The following is a 12744-nucleotide window of genomic DNA, read 5'->3' on the forward strand; positions in this document are numbered from 1 at the left end:
ACCCTGAGAAAACCATAATTCAAAAAGAGTCATGTACCACAATGTTCACTGCAGTTCTGTTTACAATAGCCAGCACATGGATGCAACCTAAGTGTCCATCAACCGATGAATGGATAAAGAAGATGTGGCACATATATACAATGGAATGTTACTCAGCCATAAAAAGAAACAAAATTGAGTTATTTATAGTGAGGTGGACGGACCTAGAGTCTGTCATACAGAGTGAAGTAAGTCAGAAAGAGAAATACAAATACCGTATGCTAACCCATATATATGGAATCTAAAAAAAAAAGAAAGTGGTTCTGAAGAACCTAGGGGCAGGGCAGGAATAAAGACGCAGACGTAGAGAATGGACTTGAGGACATGCGGATGGGGAAGGGTAAGCCGGGACGAAGTGAGAGAGTGGCATGGACATATATACACTGTCAAATGTAAAATAGATTGCTAGTGGGAAGGAGCCATATAGCAGAGGGAGATCAGCTCGGTGGTTTGTCACCACCTAGAGGGGTGGTATAGGGAGGGTGGGAGGGAGATGCAAGAGGGAGGAGATATGGGGATATATGTATATATATAGCTGATTCACTCTGTTATACAGCAGAAACTAACACATCATTGTAAAGCAATTACACTCCAATAAAGATGTTAAAAAAAAGAAGAATGAAAAGGGAAATGTATTGGAAAAGAAGAAACAAGCCTTTCTCTGTGGATGACATATTTGTTTAGAAAATACCAGACAATCAACAAAAAAGCTGCTTGAATCAGTAAATTAATTTAGCAAGGTGAATATACCAAATTAAATTGTATGTTGATATCCTAGCAGCGAACGATTGGAAATTTTTTAAATTTCCAGCTCTATTGAGGTATAATTCACAAATGAAAATTGTATATATTTAAGGTATGCAATATGATGGTTTGATTTTATATATATATATATATATATATAATGAAATGATTAGTACAATCAAGGTAATGCATATATGATATCCATCACCTCACATAGTTCTATTTCTTTTTGGTGTAGTGAGGACACTTAAGATCTACTCTCTTAGCAAATTTCAAATATACACTACATTATTTTAAACTATAGTAACCATGATTTTAAAAATACCATTTACAATATCCCCCTTCCCCTTCAAACAAACAACACACACATAAGAAATACACAGGTATAAGTTTAACAGACTATGTACTGAATCTGTATACTGAAAACTATGAAACTCTGAGGAGAGAAATCAAACAAGATCTAAATAATTAGAGAGAAGTATATCATATTCATGATTTGGAAGACAGAGCAATTGTCCCTAAACTGATCTATAGATTCAATCCAATCCCAGCAGAATTTTTTGTTAGTACCAACAATCTGATTCTAAAATTCATATGAGAATGTAAAGGATGTAGAATAGCTAAATTGATTTTTTTTAATTACAGTATTAGAAGGCTCACACTTCCTGATTCAACAGTTATGATAAAACTACAGTAGTTAAGACAGTGTGGTTTTAATGAAAGAATTGACACATAGATCAATGGAACAGAAAAGAGTGTTCAGAAAAAGAGCCACACATATATAGTCAAGTGATTCTTAACAAAGATGAAAGAGCAATTCAATAAAAAGTTTTTTTCAATTAATGGTACTGGAACAATTGGATATCCATATGCAAAAAACCCCACAAAACTTCGACCTGTACTTCACACCTTACACAAAAATCAACTCCAAATGGATCCTAAACTTAAATGTGAAATGCAAAAATATGAAGCTACTAAAAGAAAACATAGGAAAAAGTTTCTGTGACCTTGTGCTAGACAAAGATTTCTAAGGTATGGCACTAAAAGCACAATCCATAAAACTAAACAGCAGTGATAAATAGGGTTTCATCAAAATTAAAAACTGCTCTGTGAAATACACTGTTAATAAAATAAAAACAAGGCACAAGCGAGGATAAAATATTTGAAAATCATATTTCTCATAAAGGACTTGTGTCCAGAATATGTAATGAACCTTAAAAGTTAAATAATAAGAAACAAACAATCCAATTTAAAAATTTGCAAAATATTTGGACACTTCTACAGAGAAGATGTATGAATGACAAATAAGAATAGCAAAAGATGCTCAATATTATTATCACTAGGGAAATACAAATTAAAACCACAATAATAATACACAATTACAGAACTATTAAAATGACTAATTTTTTAGAAATATGTGATTATAATTCTGGTAAGAAAGTGAAAGAACTGAAACTTTCATAGAATGTTGGTGCAAAAGCAAATTTGTACTTTTGGAAAGCGTTTATATTTGAATTATAAAGTTAAGTATACATTTACCATATGACCCAGCAGTCCAACTCCTAGGTATTTATTCAAGAGAAATGGAAACATATTTTCAGACAGAAACCTGCACACAAATGTTTTTAACAGTTTTATTCATAATAGCTAAGAACTTAAAACAGCCCACATGTCCTTCAATGGATGAATGGATAAACTGTGGTATATTCTTACAATGGAATGCTACTCTGCAAGAAAAGGGAGCAAATTACTGGTACAGACAACACAGATGAATCTCAAATACATTATGCTAAATGAAAGAAGCTAGTCTCAGAAAAAATACAAACTGTATTATTCTGTTTATATGGCATTCTATAAAAACAAAATAATAGGAACAGAATAGGGATTGTCAGGGGCTGGGTGGCTAAAGAGATTGATTATAAATAAGCAGCATTAAGGTTTTTTTCAGAATGATAGAACTGTTCTGTACCTTAATTGTGATGGTGGTTTCATGACTATATATGTTTGTTTTAACTCATAAAACCATGCATGAAAAATAGTGACTTTTACTGTATGTAAATTTAAAAGCGAATAATAATAATGGATTAAAAGGACAATGTTAATAGAGACATGTTGGCCAAGATAAAGTTATTCAAGGTATTATATTAACCTAAGCTCAACTCTTTGTAAACATACAAACAAAAAAGTTGATGGCTTACCCAAAATTCAAATATTTAGTGTTGGCAAGAATGTATTCTATTTGAATTGGTGATGATTTTATGGACTCATTCCATTTTTAAAACCAGGTTTTCCAAGAACGAGTCCTTAATGAGTAAAATTTTTTTGTACTTTTCAAATGATTTAGCCACTTTAAACATTATTAGGGCATTATTAGAGCTGGTTTTAAGTATGATATCAGATATATAAGGACAGTGTTACATAGGAATTTATCTGAAATATTCCAATGTAAAAATAGAGCCTTAGCTATATTTTAGCTATTTCATTCCTCAAAGCTGTATTTTTCAAGTATTTCCAAAGCAATACATCTAAAATATTTCACTCATTGCTCTGCTTGTTTGAATAGAACATACTGAGCATAGTTTAATCTTTTGCCAATGGCTCAGGGTCTTCATTAAAACACCAAATCCTAAAGCTGAGAGCAACCTAAGAAATTCCATATCTGAATATGATAGATAAACTGAAGGGCCTAGTTATCCTTTAAAATATAAATATGTTACAACTATAACATGCTTTAAAACTTAAGAAAAATGAGAATTCCCTGGCAGTCCAGTGGTTAGGACCCCATGCTTCCACTGCAGGGGGCACAGGTTCCATCCCTGGTTGGGGAACTAAGATCCCACAAGCCGTGGGGTGTGGCTGAAAAAAAATGCAAGAAAAATGAGTTCACATATCTTAAATTACTTTTAACAATCCATACTGGTAAGTAAAACAAGTCATATAATCCAGAATTTTACAAACTAGGAAATGGATGCTCATAGAAATTAAGTGATTTACCAAATAGTCTCCAGTGGAGTTGAGAGTAGGACACAAGTTGTCTTATTCCTTGTGGGCTGGCATATGCTCAGTGGGTAGTACAATGCAAAGAGGATTAGACTAGGAAATCATGAGGTAAAGCTAAATGACTTGTTATTTCAATATTTAATCCCCTAGTTCAGTTAATTACCTTCCCTACCCCAATACAGTAGACCTCACTTTCTATGAATCCAATGGATTTTCATTTTATCTTCCACATAAATAACAACCCAACTTTTAAAATGAAAGGTTTTACATTTTTTTCCTGATTTTTGTGCAAGCGATTAAGAACTTTGGCTGTGCAGTCATTCAATAACTTGCCACTCCATAGACCAAGATAACTAATCTGCCATGCTTTTTAAGATTCATATCATACTGGAGCAACAGTTGTAGCCAGCCAATAGGAAACCATTCCTACATAAGGCAGCTATAGTGATACACTTGGGGATCAGCCATATCTTGTACTCTAGGCTTTTTTATGGTAGTTACAGCCCTACAGAGAAGAATCAGAGCCATTACCCGTATTATGCATTAGTGAATTGAAATTTACCACACTCCTCAGATCTCATTCCAAAGTACTGGAATACCAATACCTTGCTTCTTAATCCACAACAGATGAGGTATTTCAGGTATTTGACCGTCATCTTCTGGCTCCTCTCCTGACTGTAGCTGAATCACTTAGGAAAAGGAACCCCAAATTGCTCTGAAAACTGGCAAACATGATAGTAATATTGCTTTGATGAATATCGTCCTCTGGCCCAAACATCCTTGAAAATTTGGTCTGGTTGCAGATAAGAGGTTTACATTTCCACATTGTTGTACTTGAATGAGATCCCCTTCATAAAGTGGAGTTATTTGTTTCTGAATGTTCCTGCCCTCTCTCACAGGCAATTTTCTCTCATCTGATCTCTTAACATTATATAGGAAAACGTTTGCATGGTCAAGAAAACAAGTCGTGTACAGATTTCACTGGATGGCTATGTGACTCTCTTTAATTTCTTTATGAAACTGCTTTATTGTTCAAAATATTCAAAAAATGGAAATTATTTTTTATTTCCATGTCAATGTACTTAGTTTTTTCCATACCCAGTATACTAGAATGATTTCTGTTTGGTTTGGCTTATATTGTTTTAGTTGCCACTGTTTTCCTAATTTTGAAGAGATTCATTCCTTGCAAAGGGTTTTCTTTCTGTCAGCTTTTAGGAATAACAATTTTAGTGTGACAGCTTTTAAGAGGAACCTGAAATTGCCTTTATCTAATTAGTGTTCTTCTTTATAAAATGCACTACTAGAATTCATCTCCTTTATGAAGAGTTTGACCTGCTTCTATTTGTGAGATTCACAGAGTTGTTCTCCCTTAATATTAAACATCTTGCCTATTGGCAAGAAGAGCAATGTGTTTTTAAAATTTCTCTTGTCTAATTATGATGTTGTCGATTAAAAGTACTTGGTATATTTTTAGTAAACTATACATGATTTTTAATTTTGGTTTATATACTACAGCTATTAAAAATAATTATTTTGGTTAGTATTGCCTAAAGCAAATACATTTTCAGTCACTAAAACTTCCTGTTTATTTTTAAGCTTTAAAGAGAGATTTTGACTTAATATATTAAATGAACCCCTTTAGCCCAGAAAAATAAAAGAATAAACGCACCCTTTTGTTTCGGAGCACAGCTTTTGGCTGTAAGACATATGCCAGATGCCTTGCTTGACAAAGAACAGTGAGTGTCCCTGTTGATAATTGACCACCTATGGCTACTACCATGCCACAATCTCTGGCTTTACTAGCCATAAATATTTATTTTGGTGAAAGAAGCTTTTTCTCTCCATGCACTGACACTAACCAGATAAGGGCTTTCTGCTTTTTTTTTTTTTTTTTTTTGTCTTTAAAGTTGATACTTTTTCTGAACAAATTCAATAAGGGTTCACATTATGCATAATATTCATTATTATGAGAACCTCTCTCCCTTTAGCACACAAATTATTGCCCATTACTGGGATTATTTCACTTAAAGAAATCTTGCAGCTTGAAAGCATTGAAATTGTATCAAAAAACAAAAACGTGCAAATTCTACACAAACCCAATTTTTATTCAAATTTTCAGAATATCTTCTTTTCTTTTTAGATGAATCTACGTTCTGTATTTACTGTAGAACAACAAAGGATTTTACAGCGTTATTATGAAAATGGAATGACAAATCAAAGTAAAAATTGCTTTCAGCTCATATTACAGTGTGCACAGGAGACTAAGCTGGACTTCAGTGTAGTCAGGGTAAGTATTGAGGTCTTAAACTCTTGAATTTATAGCTTTGTACTACAAGTCATAATTGCTTAATATGAAAAAAACTATCAGGGTGTGAAGTCACTAACTATAAACAGCTTCATTTTCCTGGTATAAAATTACTATTTTTTAATAAATACCTAATCATTTAGTATGTTTTTGTTTTCTATAAATACCTTGAAAGCACTAAAACTTTTGCATTTTAAATATATCTTTTAAAAATCCCAGTCCTTTGAACTAATAGGTACCTTTAGGATTAGTTGCTGATCTCATGCTTGGTTTACACCTAGAATTTATCTAGATATAATCCTCCAAACTGATATTAGTAAAACAAGCATTTACCAAGGGAGTTAGCATATTTTCTTGTTATGTTTAAATTTTTCCAGCAGGTATTTATGAATTTAGTATTTTTGTCTTTTTAGGAAAACCTATCCTTTTTATGAATATCTCTTCCTCCTTTTAAGTAAAATGTATGCATTTTAATGGGTTAGCAAGTAAGGGACAAGAAATCCCTAGGGAGGAAAATTTCCTTTATCACAACCATTGTTATTCAGCTGTAAAAATCAGAGCTGCTACACATTTGGGAAAGGCAGTGAGAAGGTGATAGAGAGGAGGCAAGAGATAAACCTAACAGAGCTAGTCACAGATTTCATAGTGAGTGCATAGGTCCTTTCATGATTGTCTGAACGGGCTACAAATCTCCCTGGAGCGAAAGCTTAGGGATTCAAAGATTAGCAGTTTTCCCATCCTTGTCATTCATTAGGCTAATTTGGTAAGAGAAGGACTTCTATTTAAGTTTATTTTTCTGTTGGAGGAACTTTTAAAGACCCCAAAGATAAAAATCTCTTGATAAGAAGAATTCTTTGGAAAATCTATTATTTAAAGACTGAAGGATATATTCACCTTCAAATAGGGAATTATGCCACCAGTTCTAGGAGGGAAATATCCAGGATATCTGTTTCTTGTTTGCTGAGATCAACCATCATACTCAGATTTTTGTAAGAACTAGAAATATCTCCTGTTGATAGCTCTAAATTCCCTATTTGCAATACCTTTAGTAAAACCTCGAGAAAAAATGTAATTGACTTAGAAAAATTATTTTAAAATGTGTAATATTTCAAGTTGATGAGTTTTCCATTTTATAAGTACAAACTCATTTTTTTCTGCAATAACTTCTTTCTTTTCTTCTGTCTTATTTTACCATTACTTTAAGATGAAAAGTCTTCTTAGGCAGCTGCTTTGTGGACTGTGACCTTTCATATTTACAATTTGCTATTGCAATCTTCCCCCTAATAATTTACTTGATTGTACTTGAATATTGAGAGTGTTGAAATACAAAGGTTTATATCTTGCTCCAAATGGTGTGAAATCTGTAACAAGTAATGGAAATGAAAGAAATAAACTTTCTAGAACGTAAGCTTACAAGTAAAATGTTATGTAAGTTATAAGGAATGGTGTGAAACAGATTCATTTTCTCTGTTCTAGGAGAGTGTTTATTCTGCAGAAATTCAGTCTTTCTAATCTAAATTTTAACACAATTTTGGCAGCTTTTCCAGCCAGAGGTGAAGGGAGTTGTTTATAGACCCATTATTCCACAACCTCCCCTGCCCCTGATATTCTGCTAGGTCTATATGTTCTACTTGAAAGGGACCTTCCTTTATTATTTTTAATATAGTATTTGAGCCTAGTATTTTGCTAGGTCTACATGTTCTACTTCAAAGAGATCTTCCTTTATTATTTTAATACAGTATTTATTGTGTTTTTTCCTCAAAAGAACTAAAATCTCACTGTACTAAGAACTTGATCCCAATGTAAAAAGAACTTAAAAGGTTAAAACATCCATGATATATATATATATATATATATATATATATATATACATATATATATATATATATAGTGGGGTAAAGGAACAGGAAAACAAAGAAGGAGGTATAGGAAAAGGAAAAGTTTGGAGACATTGACTTTCTAAAAAAGGACTGAAAAAGAATTTAATGGACACCAAGGATTGGTGACCCAAATTTATTGCCTTTCTTTTTTTCTATGTAGTATCACTTTATTAGTTCCAAACCCCAAATGCTCATCATATCAATTTGATTGACCCATTTTTTCTCTCTAACCAATGAAACATTTGGAATGAGAAATTTACATCCTATAGGCAATGGTAAATTTTGGATCCTGTAACTGAATGACTTTTAGTAAAATTTAATTCAGTTACTGATAACCCTTAGGTAATGCATTTTCTTTATTTTCAACATTTTACTAAAATATATTTCTTAACTATATACTTTCCTACTTTACTTCAATAGAGACTATTGAAAATAACTGAACCTTTACTTTTTGACTCAGGGTTTTACTATGGAAATCAATTATTGTACTGTGCTATAAAATAATAATGCTTACAACATGGTAAGTTATATGGAGTGACTTTCTCCTTTACTAAAGAACCCCAGACCATTTAATGATTTCTCACAACAATTCTCTTTTATTTTTCCTTTCTTCTCCTTTTTAGTGAGTAATATTTAATGAATATTCTTAGTTTTGGTGCTATCAAGGTGTTTTCAACAGCAATCACTATTACCAAAGCCCCATCCTGTTTTGTTAAAAAAAAAAAAAAGATACCAGGTTTGGTAAAATTATGTGTAAAATAAGATAAGGTATGTTTTAAGATCAAGTGTTGTCTTTTCAGTAAAGTACATGGGTCTTGTGACATCTATATTGGCTGCATTCTGCACAAGTGAAGTTGTTAGATAGCTGAGTTTCATATTCATGTGATATTCATTTTACTATTGCATTTTACTTTTTTATGGGTACACGATATAGATATCTAGTAAACTATATAAGTAACTATATATATGAACTATAAAAGTAAGCCATAAATTTGCAGTGCACTAAGATCACTTAAAATTCCTATGTTAAGGTAGGTATTGTGATGAGAACATGGTAGGTTGTTTGCTTTCTTAGAAATCTTGTCCAAAGTTGCCCTCCAGATGTAGTAGATCTTGAGTTTAAATCTTACCAATTCACTATGCTTTCCCATTGAAAGTTTTAAAATATTGAAATTACAAACAAATACATCATGCTTCCTATGCATATTTTTATTTGAAAAGCCATAACACAGTGACTTATTTTGAATATCTGTAATATTCACTTTTTTGAACCATAAATTGAAATTATATATATCCCCAAACATTTCCCTTTTTTTTAAACATCTTTATTGGAGTATAATTGCTTTACATTGTTGTGTTAGTTTCTGCTGTATAATGAAGTGAATCAGCTACACATATACATATATCCAGCTAGTGGGAAGCAGCCACATATTTCTTTTAAAATATTTCGAGTGTATACTTTAGAACCTTTTAGTTTTTCTCCCCTGCCTCCTTCTCTTGTGACATTTATATTCATTTGTCCCTCTGCTTATAATTCTCACTTCTGCTGTTTAGTAAAGCTAAATAAGAATGAGTTTTAAATTCCCATAGCCTCATGTGAAGCAAAATGGAGCATCTCAGTTTCTGGGACATTTTATTAGATAAGTACTAATTATAAAAGTAAAATGTCCAACAGAAGTGGCCAACTCCATTTCAGGGGTTTCTCACCATAGTGGAAGGAGAATGTTCTTTGAGGTCAAGTTAAATTAATTTTGATTCCTTGCTCTGCCAGTAGCTGACAGGATATCTTTCCACAAGCTAGTTAATATTTCTGAATCTCAGTTTCTTCATTTATACAATTAGAAAATAATACCTAGCAAAGGAGCTAATATATATGAAAACACATAATGGGGATTCAATACATGTTAGCTTTTATTTATAGTATTACAACATTTAATGTTGTATATAATATAAATATACATTGAAAATTGGATAATTTATGTGGTTTTCAAAAGCACATCACACAAAATTAACCAAATACACTCTGCACCGTGTTTGTGCAAGGCTAGTTCATTTAATGTTTTCACTTATTTATTTTTTGAAATTCTTAATAGATTAATGTGTTTTGGTAGTTTATAATATGGTATGCATTTTGAAATAATTATAAAGTTTACTAATAATTTTATGGAACATAATATTTCTTATTGCATATTTTAAGAAGAATCATGATTCAGTGTAATAATACTAAGATTATTATAATAAATTACTTATATAAAAGTACAGTTTGTAATCAAATTCTAAATGCCAACCACTGGTATTTTTATTAATTTTTGGTTTATAAAAGTAATACATATTCACTGTATAAGATTTGGTAAATCGAGAAAAACATAAAGAAGAAAATAACTACCACAAATTAATGACAAACTGGGAAAAATATTTGCAACTTGTGACAAAGTGCTGCTACCTCCAGTAGGAAATTGCTCTTATAAATCAATTAAAAATGACAAATACCCTAATATAAAAATTAGTAGAGGTAATCAGTAAGCAACTCTATCAAAGTGATATAGTAACCAGAGAACCTCAAATCAAAACAGCAATTATATACCTTTTCTTAACTCCTGGGCTAGTAGAGACTACAAAAAGATAATGCAAAGTGTTGTTGAGGGTGTGGGGAAACCAGAACTCTTATACATTGGAGGGTAGTTTGAAAATATCAAAAAGCCTAGCAATTTTCCTTCTAAAGATGGCATTCTAATGGACCAATAGTACAAAGATGCATGCACAGTGAAGTGTATTGCTATATGGTTTAAAATAGTGAATATTTCTAAAAGTAATCTAAATATCTAGCAATGTTAAATTAACCAAGTTATGATATATTCATAGAAGTTGTTAAATCTGAAGATGCCTAGTGTATATTTCTTTAACAATACTATGAGCATTTTCCAATGTCATTAAACATCCTACCTCTAGTATGTTTCCAATTTTTCACTATTATACATAAATATGATGAACATCTTTGCATATAAACTTTGTATACATCTAGGATTACTTTTAGGATAAATTCCCAGAAATGAATTTACTAGGTCAAGGGATATAAACATTTTAGGGTTCTTGCTACACATTAATTGGAAGGGTTTTGAGGAAAAGAAGAATAATACAATTCTCCTATCAAAGTTCCTAGATATTTATTACGTGCTGGTCCCTGATTATCTCTGACCTTATACTTTAGTTACTTTTTCTTTTATTTTTTTCTTTTAAATTTGTATAGGCCTTGATTTTATGACAAATGAGAATATAATTTATCACATAGGAATTGTTTTTTCTTGTTTTTTGGTTAAGAACTTTTCCATAATATCATTTTTTTTATCCTTCCAGACGTGGGTTGGCAATAAGAGAAGAAAAATGAGTAGTAAGAATTCTGAATCAGGAGCAGCAACAACAGGAACTGTTTCTGGTACTCCTTTGGCAGCTCCAGACGTTACAGTCAGAAATGTGGTTAATATTGCTCCAACCTCAAGACAACAGTCTTCTTGGATATCACCCAATAATGATGTCATTGTAACTGGTATATACAGTCCAGCCAGTTCATCAAGTAGGCAAGGGACAACCAAACATACAAATACACAAATTACAGAAGCACATAAAATCCCTAGTCAGAAAACAGCCAGTAAAAATGATACTGAGTTTCAGTTGCACATTCCTGTTCAAAGACAAGTAGCACACTGTAAAAATGCCTCTCTGCTCTTAGGTGAAAAAACAATTATTTTGTCCAGACAGACAAGTGTGCTAAATGCTGGAAACTCTGTATACAATCACACAAAGAAACACTATGGAAGCTCTTCAATGCAAGCCTCTGAGTTGACGGTACCACAAAAGCCATCTGTGTGCCACCAACCTTGCAAAATTGAACCAGTCGGAATTCAAAGATCATATAAGCCTGAACACACGGGTCTAGCATCACATAACTTATGCGGGCAAAAGCCACCTATTAGAGACCCTTACTGCAGAACACAAAACTTGGAAATCCGTGAAGTATTTTCATTGGCAGTTAGTGATTACCCCCAGAGAATTCTGGGAGGAAATGCCCCACAGAAGCCTCCTAGTTCAACAGAAGGAACTTGTTTGTCCATTGCAATGGAGACTGGAGATGCTGATGATGAGTATGCCAGAGAGGAAGAGTTGGCATTGATGGGAGCACAGATACCAAGCTACTCAAGATTTTATGAAAGTGGCAGTTCCCTTCGAGCTGAGAACCAAAGTACAGTTTTGCCCAGACCAGGAAGAAATATGCCAAATTCACCAATGGTGAATATTAGAGACTTGTCAGACAATGTACTGTATCAAAACAGAGAATACCATTTGACACCACGGACCTCATTACATACAGCATCTACTACAATGTACAGTAATACAAATCCATCACGGAGTAATTTTTCTTCACATTTTGCATCATCAAACCAATTGAGGTTATCACAAAACCAAAACAATTACCAGGTAATGTGTATGTTTATTTTATAAAGGTTTTATAAAAGTTTGTTTGGTCTAAAAAATTGTGTTGGTAATCAATTAGACTTGAGATCTGGGTCACAACTTATATTTTGAAGTACTTTGATTTGTTTGCTTCTAAATAGTGGTTTGGGGTCAACTCTTTAAAGAATCTTGTGCTTTCTTTGTCACGTTTAAAAATGGTGCATCCTTTTTTTTTCATGGAATATAATAATTTTTATAACATGGTAACTATCTCCTGACATTTCAAATAGTTTTGTTCAGGAAATAATAGCCTTATGGGAAGCATGG

The 12744-nt window shown here is 32.4% G+C and overlaps 1 protein-coding gene across 2 annotated transcripts in view; it reads left to right on the forward strand.

Annotated features, from left to right (window-relative positions):
* HDX (highly divergent homeobox) overlaps positions 1 to 12744 on the forward strand; it is a 177611-nt gene that overhangs the window by 18548 nt on the left and 146319 nt on the right. For both annotated transcript variants that reach the window (XM_030850157.2, XM_060292913.1), the window contains exons 2-3: positions 5924 to 6070; positions 11323 to 12441. In XM_030850157.2, coding sequence (XP_030706017.1) covers positions 5924 to 6070; positions 11323 to 12441 — 1266 coding nt within the window. The remainder of the gene's footprint in view (positions 1 to 5923; positions 6071 to 11322; positions 12442 to 12744) is intronic.

This window comes from Globicephala melas, chromosome X, assembly GCF_963455315.2.
Source record: "Globicephala melas chromosome X, mGloMel1.2, whole genome shotgun sequence".
NCBI classification, from domain to species: domain Eukaryota; kingdom Metazoa; phylum Chordata; class Mammalia; order Artiodactyla; family Delphinidae; genus Globicephala; species Globicephala melas.